Genomic DNA, 24,270 nt, shown 5'->3' on the forward strand with positions numbered 1-24,270 from the left:
TTTACCTCTAAGAAAAGACCAAACATCATACAGGTTCAATATGTACGGTTGACAACAAATGTATATAAGCATATTTGTCTTTTCATGGAATGATAAATTATTCCATTTTGTGTGTATTGTGTTTAGCAAATCACGATGGAGCGTAGTTAAACCAACATTTGGTTACTAATGTCTGTTGTGTAGATTTTAACATAAAAATATCTATCAACCTTAACTTTGCTACGTGACTGATTTATGCTCCACAATGCGTTGGTGAGACATCAATTTAGCAATTGAACGTACATCTGTTAAATGCACACCTAAATTGATATCATCCGGGTATTCCTAACTTGAACCAGTGCGAAAATAGTAAAAGCAATATAAATTCGGGGATAGGTATACATTTTACCTGAAACTTCTTCTTGTTATTACCATTTTGATGTTGTTTTGTGGCAATTTTTGTTTGTTTCTTTTCAAATCAGCCATTCCAAGACCTAATGCAAGACTTTTTATGACCATTTCTGTTTTCAACTCATTTCTGATTTGTCTATATTTTCATTTATTTTGGACTTGTCTACATTAATTATATCACATAAATCTAGAGACCTTTATTTATTCAATTTTAATTGAATATTTTTCCGCTGTAAACGTTTGCTTAAAATTTTTAAAATTATTATTGTATGTCTCATCTCTCCTACTCTGAACTATAGAGTTATTATTAACCTTGACTCGATCAACAGTTTTGTCTTTCTTCCTTTTCATTGTTGAACTTCAGCGTATAATTGCGGCATTTCTGATCTTTTCACTCAAGTCAGTAATAGACAAAGAATATTCAATTTTTTACCATTTATTTATGCAATCATACCGGGTATTAGTGTTGACATTTACTTTTCTGTACATGTCAGTGATTGTGTGCTTAAATCCGCAATTAGCATTTTAAATTTTCTTGATAGGTTTGCTGATTTCATTACTCATATCTCTGTGTAGCCGTTTTAGTTTAAATTGAACTGTATGATAGTCGCAAAGAGACTTGATGTCTGTTTTTTCCATGTTGTCTTTGTTGTAAATATTAAGTGATATAAGTTTCACCGACCTTTCTCTTAATACTTGCAAGACATTGTTTAAGCAAGTAATGAGCATTTGTTCCGGTTATTATCAATATATTTTGTAGTTCTAAGATTTTGCTAAGTCTCTCAGTACATTCTATTGAATAGATGTTAATTTATTGCCAGCTTTTTCTCATCTTTTAATATCTTGACACCTTTCTCTGTAAACTGACTACCAGCCGTATGGTCTAATTTAACATAGACGTGTACATTTATTATACGGGTATTCTTTAGAATTCTATGAATATTTAATTTTTGAACTAAGTAATATATATATATATATATATATATATATATATATATATATATATATATATATATATATATATATATATATATATATATATATATATGCAAATTGGTGTTCAATTCAGAACCTCAAACCATTTTCTTAATGATGTCATTGGGTACTAAAAAATACCGCCGCCAGCGGCAGAGTCAATATGACATATATTGTGTACATTTTGTCATAATCTCTTCACCAGAGTAACAACTTTGCTGTCCCTAAAAGCTCTATTAAGTTGTTTATAGTATCTGAAAATTTCTTTAAGACCCGGTACTTGGATTCAAATTTATATCACCCCATCTGATAATTTGTCATTGTCTCTTATAACAAAGTGTTCCCAGCCTGTTGCTTCCTAAGCATATCGTATTTTAATCCCATTCCACCGACATCCAAATACAGATATTCCTATGTGAATGGCTGCTGTCAAAGTCGTTTGGATCGATACCCTTTTTCGGTAAGAAAAGCTATCGTCTGTAATTCTGAAAATTTTTCTTCAAATGCCTTTGAATCCATGTTATCATCTATAATGGTTTTATTCCTACTGTTGGTGTATCCCAAGTCAGGATTTAGCGGAGTGTTACAACTGGTGTAGATCAATTACATTGATTCAGATCTGTGTTACTCCCTGGGTGCATTAAGTTCATCTCCATTAAGATATTACAGACTAGTTTATAACCTTGTTCATTGTATGTTGTTTTCTTTTTGTTTCGTTTTATCTTTTTTCGAGGGGTTTGTTTTTATGGGGGGGGGGACGTTCGAGACTGAAGTATCGGCCAGCCTTTAGGACATGCAGTTGAAATCAACTTATATTTTCTTTTAGTGTAATGTCATTTATTACCCTGGTATGACATTCTGCAGATTGTATCTGCCTTATCATGTTTTCCTGTGCACCATTCTGTTATTTACTGGTGAGTTGTTTTTTTTGTGACGAATTTTCTCTTTGGTTTAAAATAAACACATGATCTATAATAAACATAAGTTTGTATATCATGCATGTCTAATGCTCCGTTTTCTCGCGATCCGTCACATTCTGAAAACTCGTTATCTTTCAGAAACTTAAAAGTTTTCTAACTATTTATTGTGATTCACCCATTTTTTTGAAGGCATGTTTTTATTTATCTGAACTGTTTAACAATTCATCATATCTTTTCCATCTCGAAATTACATAATTTCTACCGTTCATCTGCTTTGTTTTAACATATTTTCAAGTTTTGTATACGTGAGTTTGTTTGTCGTATAAAATTAACTATTGTTCATAAATCATATGCTTTCTATCCACTCTCGTCAGATCTGCCATTTTGAAAACGACCGGATCACATAAAATAACAATAATAAAAAATAAATCTTCAGCAGATTTATGACGGTATCTCTTTTCAATCGTTTTGTATTTTGAAGGTCTAACTGTTTCACAGATTAGAAATTAATGTGTTCTAAATGTAGATGCTGCCAGATAACCGAATTGATTGATTCTTACTTTTGATGCTCTTTATTTTCCCTTACATATTAGAAATATAGTAATTGCTGTTGATCAGTAGTGAGTACTCTTGTAACCATCAATTAAATCTTTGAATGAAACACTTCCATATTCTAATCTGCATTGTTCTATTAAATCTTTCTGCCACTGATTCATTTTATGTTTTTTTAAGTTAGAAAAGTATGCAATGTTTATCTATCTAAGCAACTTCTTAACGTTGCTATTGTAACGCGTTTGTCTGATCAAGTTCTATCTTTTCAAGTTCTTACTCTTTAAGAATTTACCGTAGCACAGTTCGTAAAGCGTTGAAATCGTAATCAAAGGGTCATTGATTAGAAGCAAGCCCAGGCCAGTATTGGCTGGTTGCCTTTGTGTGTCGTTGTGAAAGACACTTAGTATCTATATTCTAAGCAATTATATAGCCTATATTGCATTAATACCAACAAAAAATACCAAAGAATAATTGGTTTTTGAAGAGTTATTTAAAGGCCTATACCTTGTTATCTCCCTTTTTCCTTTTCCATTTTATGGCTGACATATTTTGAGGGAAGACAAAACTATCGCTGTATAAATATACTTGTATCAATCATTTCATTTCAGTCGTTTGCATATTAGCTATGTCTGCCTGTCCCTTGTCATGCACATGAATAACATAGACAGTTCAATGCGTAAGTTTCTTCCTTGTCCGTTTGTGTACTGTGTAAGAGGATTGTTTTATTAACCATTCTTCCAACTGAGTATATATTTGAAGTTTAATCTTTCCCAACAAGCATTTGATAATTTTGTCAGTAAGCGGACGTTCAAATTCCAAGTAAAGATGTCCTCTAACGTTATCTTAGTGGTTATCCAACAAGGGAACAACCGTCTGAAAACAAGATTTTTTGCAACATATTTGCATCGTTTCTTCAATAGTTTCAGAGATATGGATAAGTTCCGATTTATGTCAATTTTTCTGATTCAGAAGGCTGACTTTGCTGCAGTTACCATGCATTGCTTTTTGTTTTATTGTTTGGTGGTTTTTTGTGGTGGTGTTGTTTTTGTTGTTGTTGCAGTTGTTGGTTTGCTTTGTTTTGGTTCGTTTTGTTTTTCATATATTTTGTCTTCGCGTTGTCCAATAACTATAATATACCTGTATCATATATATTTTCAGGTAGACAATTCGCACTTGAATTCTTTATAAATTTGTTGTTTCTGTTATAACATAGAATATGCAGATTGTACTGAATAATCTCCATATCAAATTGACAACACGTGATCAATTTCACGCCGCAAAGATATTGCCATAAATCTTTTACGAAACAATGAATCAAAATTGTTCGTGTATTCAGAACAAACGTTTGGAATGACAAATATAGAAAGACACAATATATATTTCATACGATAGGAAATATCGACTTCCAGATGAAAATTGACACGGTTACTGCGCACAGGTAATAATGTAAATTAGTTAGTATAATGCATAAATATTCTGTTTTTTTTTTCTTCTTCTGAGACTGTTATCGGAAACCAACCGTCTTGCCATCTCTCGGTGAATTTGATAATTTCAAATTAAGTTCATAGCTTGTGCTTTAATGGTTGCCGATTCTGCGAAATAGCAATGAGAAATATAGGTTCTAAAGGTATACTGTTCGAAAACGTCTCAAATGTGATGTTGGGTACGATATATAAATGCGATTTTGCTTACAGGTGACACATTCTGTTGAAAAATTATATTTTTTTAGAGAAATAAAAACATTTATATATTTAACATTCATTATTTTGTACTATATATAAAAATCATATAAAACGCAAAGGTCGCATTGACGCAAAGATCACATTGACGCAAAGATCACATTGACACAAAAATCACATTAACGCAAATATCACATTGACGCAAATATCACATTCACTAACAAACACTGAAACTCTTCAAAATAAATTGAATGTAAATAATGGAAATTCTTAATTATTTCAAAGATGGGAGCGATGAAAATGATGATGTCAATGATGTTTTTTGTAGTGGTTGTGGTGATGACAATAAGATTTAATTTTTTACTACAACGGCAATGACAACGGCAATGAAGACGACGACAGCAACGAAGACGAAAGAGAAGAAATGTTTATATTTGTGCTGCAGTTAATTATGAATAATAATACTGTTTGTATTATCATCATTGCCGCTATCATTATCATCATTGCCGCTATTACCATAACCTGCTGTACAAGAACAACCCTTGTCATCATCAGCAGCAGCAGATCAATGAATGCATATCAGGATGGTGCCAGTCAACATGACGAAGAAATCAGATGATTATATTGGGTGTTTCTGGGGAATCGGCAACCGGAACAAACATATTTACTTGATGACAAATATAATTTTTGTCAGTGTTTCACATAATCAGGCAAAAATTACATATTATATAGGTTGATTACAAATCATCTGCAACTGATATTTGGTCTTCAGGTATTTTGACGTAAATATTGTGTAAACTAGATTTTTCAACTTTAGGATGTGGGTACAATAGTTTATATTCCATACATTTGTACATGGAATTAATATGGATGAATTATAAAGCCCTCTCATACACGTACTCATCATGCTTTGAGAAAGAGAATACTATCTCGTCGCTGTTTGATAACAAACGAAAGGAAGAGCAAATCTCCACTATTGAACAGCCACGTGGCTGCGAAAAAGCATTATAACTCCTTGCGCAAATGCAAACATACTGAATTTGTAATTATCTACTTGGATAAATTTATTTAGATGTACACAAATCTTTCATATTTATGATTCTTCTCTTGAAAAGGATGTTAAAGGTTTGCTTTGTTGTTAGAACGGGAATTAGGACACTTTTATGCATCCAGGTATGTACGAGGCAAGCGCGTTTTGACAGTCTATATTTTCTGTCATTGAATAACGACATCCACATGAGAACTCGAGGTATTAATTAGATGAGAAAATGGGAACCAGCCCAGAAATAAATGAAGATAAAATGATGCATGTTTGGGGTTAGAGGTGGATCATGAGTTGTTAATGAAAAGTAAATTTTAGTGAAAGTAATATTTTGACAGCGTTTCGTTCTTGAAACTGAAAAAAGGACGTTTTATTGATGGAATTTAAGTTCTTTTATGAACTGGAATTTAGAACACTCATTACTGAAAAATTAGTACCTGATTATATTGGTGCAGAATTGAAAACTCATGTTTGAAATACGTATTAATCGAAAAATGCCGCGGCTCATATGGTTTTTGCTATGCAGATGATTGCATCGAGGATGGGTATATACTGAGAAATATAGGTCTAATCATGAACATTCAGAAATTTAAAGTTACTGAATTTTTAATATAATGGTATTTCCATAAGTTGGAAGCCGAATTAGTACTGGGATTCCTTCAAGTCTCATTCAGTTATTAGTTTTAAGTTACCATACATATTCACGTTCAAGCCAGATCCAACTAAAAGAAATAGATCTGTCGCCGCATAATGCGCCAGCAGATACGTGCCTCTTTTGCTTGCTATTTGAATTAACTTGATATGCGAATATATACGGTACCGTATATGATCGGCTGGGGTAAAATACAGCCAGTCAATTATGATAAAAGTAAAAATATTCATTGGACCATACGTTACCTTTCAATAAACGTGTGTACCGTCTTTTTATCTCGATAAAGATTAAAGATTTATATCAAATATCCGATTTCATTTAATGGACTGAGATATCGTTTATGAACAAAATATTGATGGCATACTTCACAATGAATATCCAGTTTATTCGTTTATAAAAGATAGGGTGGTCTTTAATTGTGCAATGGGATGGTGGCAATTAAACTTCATTGAATTGTTTTCGTGTGTACGTGGGGGGTGGGATTATGTCTTTGTTTTCTTTTGTGGGGGAGGGATTTGTTTTTCTGTGGCGGGAGAGGGGTCTGCTCAGATCTGGAATAGTTTGATATACCTGCATGATAACATCGAGCTTTGAATAATTATATAAAATGGTTTAAACGTTAATGGGAACATTATGAAAATTAACCTAAGTGGTATGAATGGTATAACAAAAAATGACGATTCTCATATTTCGTGTACATTTTCAGTGTACGTTTCTGGACGGGCTAGAAGTAGTCTTACATTGGTTTTTATTTTCCTAGTTGAAAGAATAATAAAGTCGTTCAACTGAAATTCTAGATGAGAAATCGAATCTATATTTTATAGTTGAAGTTTAAGTAATAATACTAAGTTTGGTGGAAGAGTAGAGTAGGATATAAATAACCTTCCAACTTAATTAAAAATGCAAGACATGGAATCTGAAAAAAATACTATATACATTTTTATAAACAGATGAAGTATTATGTTTAAGTTTAGTCTGTAAATTCAATATCACATATGAATGTATGGATACTATGCAAGGTATGAATACTGATTCCTGTATGATATCTATGGATATGCAAGGTACGAGTACTTATTTATGTTTGATAACGTGGATACTTTGCAAGGCATTCCTGTATGATGTATAAATGGAACTTTGGGAGGTGTGAATATGATTCCTATATAATATGTGTGGATACTTTGCAAGGTATGAATATTGATTCCTGTATGATGTATAAATGGATACTTTGGAAGGTATGAATATGATTCCTATATGATAATGTGGATATTTTGCAAGACATGACTACTGATTCCTGTATGATATGTATGGATATGCAAGGTAGAAGTACTTATTCCTGTATAATAATGTGGATACTTGGGAAGGTATGAATACTGACTCCTATATAACATGTGTGGATACTTTGCAAGGCATGAATACTGACTCCTATATGATGTATAAATGGATACTTTGCAAGACATGAATACTGATTCCTGTATGATATGTATGGATATGCAAGGTAGAAGTACTTATTCCTGTATAATAATGTGGATACTTGGGAAGGTATAAATACTGACTCCTATATAACATGTGTGGATACTTTGCAAGGCATGAATACTGACTCCTATATGATGTATAAATGGATACTTTGCAAGACATGAATACTGATTCCTGTATGATATGTATGGATATGCAAGGTAGAAGTACTTATTCCTGTATAATAATGTGGATACTTGGGAAGGTATGAATACTGACTCCTATATAATATGTGTGGATACTTTGCAAGGCACGAATACTGACTCGTATATGATATATAAGTGGATACTTTGCAAGGCATGAATACTGACTCCTATATGATATGTGTGGATACTTTGCAGGACATGAATATTGATTCTTGTATGATATATGCTTTTTTTAATGTGCTAAAGATAATTCTCTACAATAGTATAATGGGCATCTACATTAGTATAATGGGCAGCAGTAGAGTTGAAGTACGTCCAAACAAGTGACGTAATACACAAACGTTCTGGCAAAGAGAGTATAAGAGAATATATCAGTACTACATGGACTGCACACATTGTTAAAATATGTAATGTTTTGAAGGCAGTGTAAGGTAATACAATGAATGGAGTATATTTTTGGAATATTGAAAGTGTTTAAGCTCGTAAAAATCGAGGACTCTAAGATAATACATCAAAACAGTAAACAATTTAGATCATATTTATTTACTCTTTTTTTACAAAAAAAGCTACAATTTTTTCAAGTCTACATGGTCTTGACCTAAGAATCGAAAATAGTTTGTCCGAAACCGTAACTCCGATATGATTATTGAACAACACAGTCTTAAAATATGATAATCAAGTAGTATAATAAATTTTTAAAAATCTAAATCCCGTCAAATTTCATCATAAAAAAAAATGCTCATCTTCATAATGCATTTACATCTATATATGTATTCATCCATCTATATCCTTCCATATATTAATCCATTCACCATACATACATACATACATACATACATACATACATACATACATACATACATACATACATACATACATACTTGTATCTCATCTAAATTCAAACAGTCTTTTTAGCAATGTACAATCTGCATATCGCCCTTGCCACAGTACTGAAACTACTCTTCTAAAAGTAGTTAATGACATTCTCTCTGCGTTGGCTACGGAAAGATTACAGTTCTCATCCTCCTTGATTTGTCTGCAGCATTTGACACAATAGACCATGATATATTACTTCACCGTCTCCAGCATATATTTGGCATTCATGATACAGCCTTACTGTGGTTCATGTCCTACTTGGTCAACAGGACACAAATTGTATCTGCAAATGGAATACACTCCAGCCCAGTTGATCTATGTTGTGGTGTTCCACAGGGGTCTGTTCTTGGACCTGTTCCCTTCATTCTGTACACTCAGCCGCTCTCAAGTGTCATAAATCATCATCCACTGTATCACCAATCGTACGCTGATGACACCCACATATACAAATCTAGCCACCCAACTGAAGTTGATGCTACCATCCAAGGTGTAGAGAGGTGCATTTCTGATGTGAAATCATGGATGACATGTACCAAGCTGCCGATGAATGATGATAAAACTGAGGCCATTCTGATCACAACACAAAGACTTTCTCATTCATATCCTTTACCTCAAACAAAAACTATCAGCAACACCAACATTAAATTCACACAATCAGTACGAAACCTATGTGTTACTCTGGACAGTACTCTCATATTCCACCAACATGTCATGAACATATGCAAGGCTGCATATCTTGAGCTGAGACGCATCAGCTCCATTCGCAAATATCTTTCAGTTGATTCCACTAAAACACTTGTGTGTTCATTAGTACTTTCAAGACTGGACTATTGTAACTCAATTCTGTCTGGTTCATCTCAATATCTGCTCCAGAAACTTCAAAAAGTTCAAAACACAGCTGCTCAGATCATACTTAGAGTACCACGATCAGAGCACACCTCCCCGCTGCTCTGTACCATACACTGGCTATCCATTCGATCCAGAATCAAACACAAAATTTGTTCTCTGTGCTACGTTGCACTGTCGGACTCTAGTCGAACATACCTATCCGACCCCACCCATGTGTATACACCAGCAAGATACTTACGCTCCTCTTCTGACAATCGTCTACTCATTATTCCAAGTATGAAAACAAAGTCATATGGACAGCGTTCTTTTGCATACCAGGGCCCAGCAACGTGGAATGAATTGCCCACTGAACTTAGACACAAAGACACAGTGATCACATTCAATAGGGCTCTCAAAACTCACTTATTTCAACTGCAAGAACAAACTTAAAGACCTAATAATGTTTCCTACCTTAAATAATCTCAGCATGTTTTTTTAATGTTTTCTAATTTTATGGTGTTTGTTTCTGTAATCATATCATTATATGTTTTTTTAATCTTATAGGTGTTGTATAATGTTGTAAAGAGCTTAGAGCTTCTAAAGATTAGACGCTATACAAAGTCCTCATTATTATTATTATTATTATTATTATTATTATTATTATTATTATTATACATATTCTTTTATTCCAGTGCCAGGCCAGGAAGACCGCCAAAACGAAGCCCATCCCTAAACTCTAGCGTCGAGACACTGGAAAAAAGCAAGAAACCCAGATTTAATGGTTTGGACTTTTATACACCACAGTTATTTGGTGAGAAAAATCCTATATTTGGCTTTACCTTAATTAACGGAAAAAAGCATTTTGATATATGTGTTCGCCATTATTTTAAACTGACACAGTCAATCGAGTAGCACATGCTAGGTTATTAATACATATATCGTCTTAATTTTGAAGGTTTTCCTGAATATTACCGAGACGTATAATCCAAAATACTCCATCTGTTCTTTTTCCTTTATGGTGTAGGGTTGAAAGTGTTTCTGTTCAAACATCTCCATGATTAAACTTGAAACTTACTGGTAACATTGGGATACGACTATAATGATGCACAACGGGTTTACAACATTGATCGTCTACAGCCAGTGAAAGTGTGAGTTACCTATAGGATTTTGTTTAGGTTCCATGAATGGTAAAGAAAAACACTTCCATGCTTTTATTGTTTTGATGCAGGATTCTGATTTCTTTGTTTCATATCAGGTGTTTGATTTTCTCTTCAGCTCCCGTCCCATTTCTTGTTCTCTTCAAGAACATTTAACCTTTTACTATCACCATTAGAGTCGATCATTGATTTATCTGTTTCCTTCGTCTCGTTTACTTCGTTATCTTCCTAAACAAAATTAGGTATAATTTAAAACTTTTGTAACTGATATTTTACATATGTATGTTAATCAATTTCATTCGCAACAGTTTCGTGTCTTCGCGTACGGTATCACATTTCAGTTCAGGTAATATTACAGAAAACCTTGTATTTCAACAGTCGTCTGTTCGTATTTGTTTTTTCTTTTTGTTTCCTCTTTGGATATTTGAACATTCTCAATGGGAATTACATAATATTGCTTTCACTATTTTGAATATTTGTTATTGTTCTTTATTATTATTATTATTATTATTATTATTATTATTATTATTATTATTATTGATTTGCCCAACCAATCATTTTTCTATAAATCCTCATTTATTTTGCTTGGTTTGAAACAACCAACCCATCGTCAACAATGTTTGTTAACAATGTTTCTAACGCCAATATATGACGTTGACTAAGCGGATAAACAGGAGAACATACCTAATTTCTAGCAAAAAAGAACTCTAAGGTGCAAGGGGTAGTTTTTGTGCACAAATTTATTGCCTCGTCCACCTGTCTAATATAAAAATTCATGAAAAAATGAAATATACGTCAGGTGATGTCAAAAAGGTCCATATTGTTGGATAGGCATAAGAAAACAAAGCATAAGAATATCACTCACTTGACCTGATAAGTCAATGGAAGTTCATAGCAACTGTAGTTTATGCGCCCTAGCCCTAAATTTGTTCATGCATTTTTCACGTTCGAGGGTCTTTTTTGACACCAGATGATGCTGTGGCGCAAACGCGGGCCCTTTCCGTATGTGATAATTTGAAAAACACCGTATGCTTAACAGTGTAATGCAAAACAGTTGACATCGAGACCGTTTTTGCGATATTCTACCTGCCTTTAACCAAAGTGTCTACTGCTCTGGGTGACTACCTCTGCTTTTTAGCCGACTATTGGTATTTCACTATCTACGTACTGCGAAGCGAAGTTAGTTTGGGAGATATACGTGCCTAACATCAATTTCGAGAACAACACATGCTCGAAAAGCATAAATATATCCATGTCTTTAATTATTAAACAATAATAGCTGAACAATTCATATCGCGGCCTTAAGTTAAGAAATTGACGAAACTATCCCCTGCCACTATGGGGTCTTACCTCTGTGTAAATTCCCACTGTTGGTAATATACACCGCTTCGGTGAATATCTTTCATCCTTTGACTGATTTCAAATAAACGACTGTTTGTCTGACGTATACTCAGTGTAACAAATTCAATATTATTTTACACCACCAGTTTCTCCAAGACGTGTTTTTGTAGGTGTAACCGTTTTACAGGTTTGTTTTTCTTGATGCTGTTGAATGACATAACAAAAGGATTGGTAGGGTTTTTTAATGGAAGGCAATGAAATTAGATATCGTGTAATTAAGCTATTCAGTTATATTCAGAACTTTATGGAAAATGGAAACTTTCCGTGAAAGCTATCAACTGGGAAGCTTTTTATACACTGATATAATTTGAAATAACCTAATGTTGAGATAATTAAATAATTTCATTGGAAATAATATCCCTTATCGAGATTTCGAGACTGGTTAGGCATACATTTGTATTATGGAGCTTTTTTACTCCTTAATGGAAAATGTATTGAAAGTATGTAAATAAATAAACGATGAAAATTGAACTGTGTTACTATATTAGGGGTGTCTCTCCCTGATTTCTAATATGCATATAACTCAAAGGCATTTTGTAAATCTGCTCGAGTTTGTTATTTACTGATGTAGTTTTCATTTTAGTTTGATATTTTTGTTTTCATTGGAGGAGGGCTGATGACTAAGGCATTGTTTTCTGATATAAAAAAGACCAACAAAAATAAACCCCCCCAAAAAAATTACTTAGCAACGATGACAAAGTTTTATTGTGGCACAGGTTTGATTGATTTCGTCAAATTGTACATGACACGTGTGAATTCTGTCTTGTTTTGTTGCGACAAGAATTGCTGGATTCGGTCTAATATGTGGTTACACAGGTTTGGTAGATTCGGTCTAATATGTGGTTACACAGAATTCCTGGATTCGGTCTAGAATGTGGTTACACATAATTCCTGGATTCGGTCTAATATGTGGTTACACAGAATTCCTGACTCCGGTCTCATACGTGGTTACACAGAATTGCTGGATTCGGTCTAATATGTGGTTACACAGAAATGGCTCGATTCGGTCTAATATGTGGTTACACAGAATTGCTGGATTCGGTCTAATATATGGTTACACATAATTGCTAAATTCGGTCTAATATGTGGTTACACAGAATTGCTGGTTTCGGTCTAATATGTGGTTACACAGAATTCCTGGATTTGGTCTAGTATGTGGTTACACAGAATTCCTGGATTCGGTCTCGTTTTCATTTAATACTGAGTTGGGCAGTTAAAAAAATAATGTATATGAGTCTGTCTCTGCGTTCATTGGAAGTGATTTATTATTCATACGTTCAGGCATGTCCAACAGTATTTTCATTGGAAAAGCGAATCTAAATGATGATGTCCTAAAAGTTATTATTGACATGACGGTTTGGGGTCCTTGGGGTCCTTGCGACAAGAAGCCTTATTTTAATTTTTCTTTTTTGAATGATGTATGCTTTGTTGGAAAGTTATTTCCTGAGAATATCTGAAACTGTTTGGCGAAGGAAGTATATTCATTTATTTCTGTTCTTGACAATAACTCTTCGAATTTAAGTTCCCGAAAATAAATCTTAGGATTTAAAAAACAAACCAGTGTGTGTGTGTGTGTGTGTGTGTGTGTGTGTGTGTACAGAGACAGAGAGAGTTCGATTTGGATTAGGATTTTTAACGTAGCTTTAAAAGACTTTCAGTCATATTGCTACGATGTCTGCATTGTAGTAGTTTATAGTGATGTCTAGCACTCGGGCATCATGCCGCAGACAAAGAGCATGATGTCACACCCAGTCACATTATTTTGACACCAGGCCAACCAGTCCTAATACTGACCTTTTGATGCTTAGCGCCTAGCGAGCATCCCGCGACCTCCCGCTTTTCGAGGCGGACGCCCCAACCACCAGGCCACCGGAGAGAGAGAGAGAGAGAGAGAGAGAGAGAGATGTATCAGAGTTACTGAACAACTCGCAGCTTTTTGTTTCTTTTTATCCTAATGTTTTATCTCTTTTTACAACAGCGGGTTTTATTATTCCTGAGGTAAGACCGATCTTAACCTAGATGACATTAAACTTGATTCTATGGATTTTATAATCATATCACATGAACAAGTATTACGCCGGAAAATGTCTATACCAATTGTACACCCAGCCAAGGTACAAGATTTTAACTATCATCTACCTTATAAATCTATAAATATTTTATTAAAAATAACGATCAATGAGGTTCTCTTTCTTTCGCTACAATGATTTTTATAGAGCCTAATCTTTGAAAAGAAGACATTATAAGAACTATTGCAGCACTTCCAAAAGACTAAAAACCTGAACTTTTAATACCATGATGCCTGGCATTTTTCTGCATATCTAAGTGACTTGTCACATCACTTCATTCATTATAGAATTTATACATACAACGTCGTATCACACCGACCACCCTAGCTACATATTCAGTTTCGAATTCAGTTTGACCCCAACTGTCCAATTAAAGTAAGCATCATAGTTTTCAACTCAGTAATATTGTTTCCTGACTGTACTTAGTTTTCAACTCAGTAAAATTGCTTCCTGACTATACTTAATTTTCAACTCAGTAATATTGCTTCCTGACTGTACTTAGTTTTCAACTCAGTAACATTGCTTCCTGACTATACTTAATTTTCAACTCAGTAATATTGTTTCCTGACTGTACTTAGTTTTCAACTCAGTAACATTGCTTCCTGACTGTACTTAGTTTTTAACTCAGTAATATTGTTTCCTGACTGTACTTAGTTTTCAACTCAGTAATATTGCTTCCTGACTATACTTAATTTTCAACTCAGTAATATTGTTTCCTGACTGTACTTAGTTTTCAACTCAGTAATATTGTTTCCTGACTGTACTTAGTTTTCAACTCAGTAATATTGTTTCCTGACTATACGTCTTTTATCTGCTTTGGTACTTTCCGGTTCATATTTTTTCCGTCCAGCTTCCACATACCCAGTTTTGTTGGTATTAAGAAGACGAAACAATCATGGATATTTTCAATGCAAAAATGTGGACGCTGAAACTAAGCTGACCGCATTGAGGACGCGGTAAACTATGCAGTCCGCATTGAGGACGCGGTAAACTATGCAGTCCGCATTGAGGACGCGGTAAACTATGCAGTCCGTATTAATGGCGCTGAAAACTATCATATCTGTATTTTGCCATATGATACACTACGTCTGATATCAGATCTTGTCGTGGTTTTTATTGTGCCTTAGTTATATCAATACATGTTTGAAGGTGTATTCCTTCTATATTTAAAGTTAAATGGTTTTCAATGCCATCTGCGTTTTTCACATGCTCTTAATGCCGGTTTTATTTGAACAAGCTATTGTTTAGTACATAAATGAATTAAGTTTATATCACAGTTTGATATCATTTTTAATGCAGTGTCAATGTTGCACTTCTAACTCGTAATAAATTAATAGATACACCTTATTATACAGATCAAAATTCGTGCTAAATAGACCTTGTTATACAGATCGAAACTCGTGCTAAATAAACAGACATACCATGTTATGCAGATCAAAAACCTCTTGCTAAATAAACAGACATACCTTGTTATACAGATGAAAGCTCATGCTAAATAAACAAATCTTGTTATACAGATCGAAACTCGTGCTAAATAGACCTTGTTATACAGATCGAAACTCGTGCTAAATAAACAGACATACCTTGTTATATCGATCAAAAACCTCTTGCTAAATAAACAGACATACCTTGTTATACAGATCTAAACTCGTGCTAAATAAACAGATATACCTTGTTATACAGATCAAAAGCCTCTTGCTAAATAAACAGACAGACCTTGTTATACAGAACAAACCTCGTGCTAAAAAAGATATACATTGTTATACAGATCAGATCTTATTACACAGATCAAAACTCGTGCTAAATAAACAGATATACCTTGTTATACAGATCAAAAACCTCTTGCTAAATAAACAGATAGACCTTGTTATACAGATCAAACCTCGTGCTAAAAAAAGATATACATTGTTATACAGATCAGATCTTATTACACAGATCAAAACTCGTGCTAAATAAACAGATAGACCTTGTTATACAGATCGTAACTCGTGCTAAATAAACATATATATCTTGTTATACAGATATCAATTTGTCTAAGCTGTTTGCAGCATTCAGCTTCAATGCATACTTTCTCTCGATCGTTCGATGTTAAATTGTCTGCAGAATGGGATGGAGTAATTGTATAAACAAAACCCACCAAAATAAATATCTACACAATTGTTTATCAATTTTACGCAACAAAATAACAGTATATGTAAAGGCACATATATATATATATATATATATATATATATATATATATATATATATATATATATATATATATATATATATATATATATATATATACTAATTTGCCTTTACATATACTCTGTGTGTGTGTGTGTGTTATAACAATGAACTGATTTCGTGACTCAGACTGGCCTGAATCCAAAATTTTATCAACTGAGCTGCAGCGACTTCCTTAAAAAAGCAACAAATAAAATTTAATTTTCGAGTTCTAAATACTTGTATGACGTAGTATGTTTTTCTTCTTAAAATCTGCAAAATTTTATTTATTATAAAATATCATTATACAATTCAGTGCAAACCACTGATGGCTACCAAATCGTCGATGACGTCTGGAATTTGTTCGTGCCTGTTTATTCTTGTTTATTGGATTCCACATTATTGTTTGCTTATGCACACACACACACACACACACACACACACACACACATATATATATATATATATATATATATATATATATATATATATATATATATATATATATATATATATATATATATATATATATATATATATATATATATATATATATATATATATATATTTCTTCTTCAGCAGATTGTAAGCAGCTTCCAAATGGATTTCCGTCCCGTCCTTACTCAATAGGGCCAGTTCCCTTCATGGCCTTAAATCATCCAATGTTTAGCCCTCCAGTGACCCTACCAATGGCATCTCAGATAGGACACGGGTCAAACAGTTACCTCCCCAAGAATATGTCACAGTCCAGTTCTGAATCCAGGTACGTGTGTACCAATAATCACTAATTAATACCATTGTAGCTGCGTAAAAGAGAGTAAAGCTAGTATTTTTTACTTGACCACATTCTTTCTTTATTATTATTACATTCTGGTCTTTCCTGGCTTCTAAATGATACACAGTGCAAGTGTCAACTAGCAAGCAACTATTCTCCATCATTTGGTATGTATGTATGTATGTATGTATGTATGTATGTATGTATGTATCTATGTATGTATGTATTCATATATATAATGCTGCATTTAGGTATATATTGAATCCATGCTCTATCAGTGCGTCTCGTAGTAATCTGGTGTATATATGCATTCTACATCAGTGTGCATTATTCATCGTATTTCAGTGTGTATGCACATTATATCACCGTATAATTATGCATACTATTTCAGTGTGTATCTATGTATACTATTTCAGTGTGTGTTTATGCATAATATTTCAATGAGTATTTATTCATTCTATTTCAGTGTGTATATATTCATACTATTTCAGTGTGTATTGATGTATACTATTTCAGTGTGAGTTTATGCGATCTATTTCAGTGTGTATTTATGCATATTATTTCAGTGTGTATTTATGCATAACATTTCAAGGTGTATTTATGCATACTATTTCAGTGAGTATTTATGCATACTATTTCGGTGTGTATTTATGCATATTATTTCAGTGTGTATATATTCATACTATTTCAATATGTATTCATGCATACTATTTCAATGTGTATTTATGCATACTATTTCAGTGTGTGTTTTTGCATTCTATTTCAGTGTTTATTTCTGCATAGTATTCCAGTGTGTATTTATGCATAATATTTCAGTGTGTATTTATGCATTCCCTTTCAGTGTGAACTTTTGCATACTATTTCAGTGTGTATTTATGCTTACTATTTCAATGTGCATTTATACTTGATACTTTAAGTGTAATTTTACTAAGGCAGCGTTTCCTCTTTAGTTTCAGTCACCTAGATGGCAAGCTGCTCAGATCCAGTCATACCGCAGTATCACATGCCACAGATGATTACATAAAAACGGCGAAAAATGATGAAGATAGTAAGTGCTAGGAGATGTATGAAAATATACCACATGTAAACTAAGATGGACAGTAAAATCAATCATTGGATTGTGAACTCTTATTAAATTTGTCTTGAATCTTGGCACGTTAATTATAAACTGACGGGGCACCAGTCTTGAAGAAGGGTTGTGGTGAGGCTAGTGTAGGCCTACAGGGGAACATCCGATGCCGTACATAATCTTTCAATATCGGGCGGACCTGTGCATTTATGCACGCTGTTTCAGTGTGTATCTGTGTTTATGGTTGAACAATAACTTTACTGAGGCAGCGTTAATATTGGCGCGAAAATTATCCCAGACTTTTATCAGCGTTTTCAACATCTGCATACATTCTGAGTGTGCACTTGCACTTGCACGATTTCGTTTTTCTTTTTTTACCGTAAGTCCAAAATTATCCTTTGTCTACACGGTGAGAGACTATTAAGGTAGCTTTTAATGGTTGCATGTTTTAGGGACATTTATCCATATATTACAAAATGCTGCAAAGTGTCCTAATTTGATTGTTTGTTAAGTTTGTGTTCACTCCAATCAAGAAGTACATCTTTTGTTTATTGAACAATTTAGTGCACACAATAGTTTTTTTAATTTATTTTTTATTTTTGCTTTAATTTGTGTTCTCAAAATTTGACACTAAAATGTATGGAAAATGGATTAGTGGTGTGATCTCTTCAAAGATTTCGATGTAGTAGCTACGAATTCGTTTTCTTTTACACAAACCATATAAGTCACCATTTCATCGAGCTCACATCTTGATCTAACGGAAGATCCAGCTATTTCTATCGATCTATCTATCCATCCATCCATCCATCCATTTATCCATCCATCCATCCATCCGTCCGTCTGTCTGTCTGTCTGTCTTAAAGTATTCAAGAACACTAAGTGTCAGCCGTCAAAGTCTCAGTCTAGTTAAGATCTATAGGAAGGCGCGGTAACTCAGTTGATGAAGCGTCCGACCCGTAATGCAACGGTCGCCGGTTCGATGCTCACAATGTCCAGCCTCTGTGGGCTGCATCGACGTGTCATTTGGAAAAGATACCTCTAATTTCCTTATCACGATATAACCCAAAATGTGTTGAACGTGTCGATAAAAACGAAAAACCAGTTAAAACGAGGATCAACTTTCATACAACTTATCAATCTGAAATATACTCAGTACAGAATTTTTCTCCCTGGATGACTTTTTAAAAATAAAGTTATGTTTAAAGAAAATTTCGTCACGTTACGGCCTATCATAATTAATTTGTACTACAACATAGATTTTATAAATCCTTGCTAAAGACGACTAGATTCTGCTATTTTGAAATCTGAGATGGGAGTGTACTCTAAGTTGCTTGAGTTTGTGCGCGGATGGTCTCAAAAACAGTGCATAGACCGCCATTTAAAAAATGTCTCCCTCCGTTTTTATTTTTGAAGGGATTTAATTAATAAAAGCAATTTGTTTTTCCAATTATTTCATGAAACAATCAGTACTTTTGGCAAGATTGTAATGAGATTCTAACATAATACCATATATTTCATGAAACAATCAGTACTTTTGGCAAGATTGTAATGAAATTAAGTTAGATTCTAACATAATACCATATATTTCATGAAACAATCAGTACTTTTGGCAAGATTGTAATGAGATTCTAACATAATACCATTTAGATTCTAACATAATACCATTTAGATTCTAACATAATACCATTTAGATTCTAACATAATACCAGTTAGATTCTAACATAATACCATATAGATTCTAACATAATACCATTTAGATTCTAACATAATACCATTTAGATTCTAACATAATACCATTTAGATTCTAACATAATACCATTTTGATTCTAACATAATACCATTTAGATTCTAACATAATACCATTTAGATTCTAACATAATACCAGTTAGATTCTAACATAATACCATTTTGATTCTAACATAATACCAGTTAGATTCTAACATAATACCGTATACATTGTAATGAAATTAAGTTAGATTCTAACATAATACCAGTTAGATTCTAACATAATACCGTATACATTGTAATGAAATTAAGTTAGATTCTAACATAATACCATTTAGATTCTAACATAATACCATATATTTCTCTCCAGATTGTAATGAAATTAAGTTAGATTCTAACATAATACCAGTTAGATTCTAACATAATACCGTATACATTGTAATGAAATTAAGTTAGATTCTAACATAATACCATTTAGATTCTAACATAATACTATTTAGATTCTAACATAATACCATTTAGATTCTAACATAATACCATTTAGATTCTAACATAATACCAGTTAGATTCTAACATAATACCATATAGATTCTAACATAATACCATATAGATTCTAACATAATACCAGTTAGATTCTAACATAATACCATTTAGATTCTAACATAATACTATTTAGATTCTAACATAATACCATATAGATTCTAACATAATACCATTTAGATTCTAACATAATACCATTTAGATTCTAACATAATACCAGTTAGATTCTAACATAATACCATTTAGATTCTAACATAATACCAGTTAGATTCTAACATAATACTATTTAGATTCTAACATAATACCATATAGATTCTAACATAATACTATTTAGATTCTAACATAATACCATTTAGATTCTAACATAATACCATATAGATTCTAACATAATACTATTTAGATTCTAACATAATACCATTTAGATTCTAACATAATACCATGTAGATTCTAACATAATACCATTTAGATTCTAACATAATACCATTTAGATTCTAACATAATACCATATAGATTCTAACATAATACCATTTAGATTCTAACATAATACTATTTAGATTCTAACATAATACCATTTAGATTCTAACATAATACTATTTAGATTCTAACATAATACCATATAGATTCTAACATAATACCATTTAGATTCTAACATAATACCAAATAGATTCTAACATAATACCATTTAGATTCTAACATAATACCATATAGATTCTAACATAATACCAGTTAGATTCTAACATAATACCGTATACATTGTAATGAAATTAAGTTAGATTCTAACATAATACCATTTAGATTCTAACATAATACCATATATTTCTCTCCAGATTGTAATGAAATTAAGTTAGATTCTAACATAATACCAGTTAGATTCTAACATAATACCGTATACATTGTAATGAAATTAAGTTAGATTCTAACATAATACCATTTAGATTCTAACATAATACCATTTAGATTCTAACATAATACCATTTAGATTCTAACATAATACCAGTTAGATTCTAACATAATACCATATAGATTCTAACATAATACCATTTAGATTCTAACATAATACCATGTAGATTCTAACATAATACCATGTAGATTCTAACATAATACCATATAGATTCTAACATAATACCATATAGATTCTAACATAATACCATATAGATTCTAACATAATACCAGTTAGATTCTAACATAATACCATTTAGATTCTAACATAATACCATATAGATTCTAACATAATACCAGTTAGATTCTAACATAATACCAGTTAGATTCTAACATAATACCATTTAGATTCTAACATAATACCGTATATTTCTCTCCAGGTAATGTACCACTTAACCTTCACGTCAACTCAAATGAGGATAACACATCGGGGATATCATCTTACGATAGAAGTGACGATGAAGAGGATGTGGACGATGAAAATATCACTGACGACGACAAAAGTGCTGGTATGTTTCATTGTAGGTAGCTATGGAAACACCATGACTGCGTCGTCTACTAGGCTCATTTTTCGATCTGACCCTCGCAGGTGATGAATCTAGTTGTTAGAACAACGTTCTCCATAAATATTTTAAAATAAACTTGTCTAAGATTCTTTCCTTTCTCTGTCCAGGAGGTTAAAAAATGTCCAATCATGAGAAACAAAAGGAATACAATTGGATGTAATTTGACTGCCTATTTATTTCTAAAGAACATGCATATTTGCCCGGTGCAAACAAATTAAATATCGTGGTCGTTGCATTGTTTGTTTTAGTTATTTAAACTAGATTTAACTTTCATACTAAAATGTATAAACTGAAAACGTATGGTCACATGTTTATCCAGATCTCAAGAGCGTGAAGAAAAATATAAATGAGTCTAAGGATATAATTCTGGATAGAATCCTTACAAATATGAAGATCGCTGTGGCCTACTTTTAATATTGTATTTGCTTAGGTTATGTCTCGATGTTAAATTCATGACCGTGCTTGGTTTTGTTTTCGTCATCACAAATGTAGATCACAATAATCCATATTTCACGCTTCACTGACTTGCATTAAAATTTGTGTTTCAAGTTGTTTCGTTGTTTTTCTTTTTTTCCTTAAGCACAGTTCTTAAGCATGTCATATCTCATCCAGTCCCCTGGTTAAGTTAAGGATCCTGCTGTTCGTACCCTATGATCCATCACTCGCAATGTTCTTGCCGAATATGCTAGAACCTTATAGTCCTGCATCCTCACTTTGAACACAATTTATGGCCAAAAATATTTAAAATTGTTGAATACTTTATTTCCATTGTAAAACAAATAAAACGGTATTTTAATCGTCAGACTAGATGATTGTATGCATCTTTTTGAATAACACATCCTTACAAGAAAACAAAATCACTGTGACCTACATTTCACATTTTATTGACTTTGGTTAAGTTTATTTATTTATTTTTTTGCTTTTAGCTCATGGCCAGATTGGTTTTCGGCAGGTGCTATACATAGAGTTATACATATAACCTTGAAACTTGGTGAGGGAATACTTCTCCCATACTGCAGAAGTAGGTCATTTTGACGTATGTTGTATGCGTCACAAACTTGGTTTAAATTGTGTGTTTGATTTCAGTCCCTTATTTCCTTGAGCAGGATATAAATATCGCAATATTAAAAGCATGTTCTTGGTGTACAATACTATCCTTGAATTACAGAAAATTTGGTCAGTTAAACTGTATTTTCTTATGACGATTTGAGCAACAATAAGTCCCATGAAATGATAAGAAATAAAACGTTATTGGAATATGTCAGGGGAGCTCACCACCGAGCCAATCAAACAACTTCTACGTGAGCCTGGCTCGAGATCGATGTTTCCCCTATTTTCTGGGACCTCATGACAATAGCCTTTATCACCTTCGGGATTCTTAAACGGGCAAATACTAAGTATACATTTTTCTTCTAATCACTAATGACCTAATATCATGAAGTATAATGTCACACTTGCATGGGTTTTCTTGCTTCACATGTGTATCACCTATCAGTAAGCCTTTCCAAGCCATGTATCATGAAATATGACCTCAAACGTTTAATACAAAGAATCATTCCCTTCTGAAACTATTAAACACTGATGCACTAGAATATCCAGCGAATTTCTATGTTAAGAAAATTGGGTGGGTCCATTTTATGAAAGCAATCAAAGTTACCATAAGGTCTCGTGGATACTGTACATTATTACGTCTGCTCATAGGAAATGGTATATATCTGGGTTTAAGAAATATGTTAATAATGCCAACTCCAAATAATTACTAAAATATAACAAAGCAATAAAGGAAGACGTAAATACAACTAGCACATATTCTAAGTTTTGTTACATAATGAAAGAGGAAAGCTCCACAATTTCGCAAGAAATCATGCACATGCAATAGAGACGCTGGGAAAGTACAAGTAGATATCGTATACTTTCAGTAATGGAAGACACAGAGATGACAAACTCACCGACTACCACTGACGAAGGAGAGAAAAACCAGCAGGGCCAGTATCCCTCAAACCTTATAGGGATCGGAGAGTTAGCATCCTTTTCATCGTTTGAGACGCTGCTGTTTAATATACAGGGATTACTTAAGGTTGCTGCGGACAATGCAAAACATTGGGATAGACAGTTAAACCTTGAAAAAAGTAAGAAACGTGCTCACTCTTCTCCTTTGTCTACTTAATTTCAGCATCTAACCGTTCCTGGATCACGTAAGCGCCATTTTGTCATGACATTTTATCTAGATTTTTGGCATGTGATGCACA

The 24,270-nt window shown here is 33.0% G+C and overlaps 1 protein-coding gene across 3 annotated transcripts in view; it reads left to right on the forward strand.

Moving 5' to 3' along the window:
* The window catches only part of LOC149797903 (uncharacterized), an 83,517-nt gene that overhangs the window by 45,806 nt on the left and 13,441 nt on the right, over window positions 1-24,270 (forward strand). For 2 of the 3 annotated variants that reach the window (XR_016421914.1, XM_089962944.1), the window contains exons 2-6: window positions 10,265-10,383; window positions 16,987-17,170; window positions 18,133-18,230; window positions 21,836-21,964; window positions 23,941-24,150. Coding sequence is in view for 2 of the 3 variants with exons in the window: in XM_089962944.1 (XP_089819070.1) it covers window positions 10,265-10,383; window positions 16,987-17,170; window positions 18,133-18,230; window positions 21,836-21,964; window positions 23,941-24,150 (740 nt within the window). In the remaining variant the exon portion in view is untranslated. The remainder of the gene's footprint in view (window positions 1-10,264; window positions 10,384-16,986; window positions 17,171-18,132; window positions 18,231-21,835; window positions 21,965-23,940; window positions 24,151-24,270) is intronic. The other variant, XM_089962945.1, reaches the window with a different exon arrangement.

The sequence above is a fragment of the Sinohyriopsis cumingii genome, chromosome 6 (assembly GCF_028554795.1).
Source record: "Sinohyriopsis cumingii isolate HCF-2022 chromosome 6, ASM2855479v2, whole genome shotgun sequence".
Taxonomy (NCBI): domain Eukaryota; kingdom Metazoa; phylum Mollusca; class Bivalvia; order Unionida; family Unionidae; genus Sinohyriopsis; species Sinohyriopsis cumingii.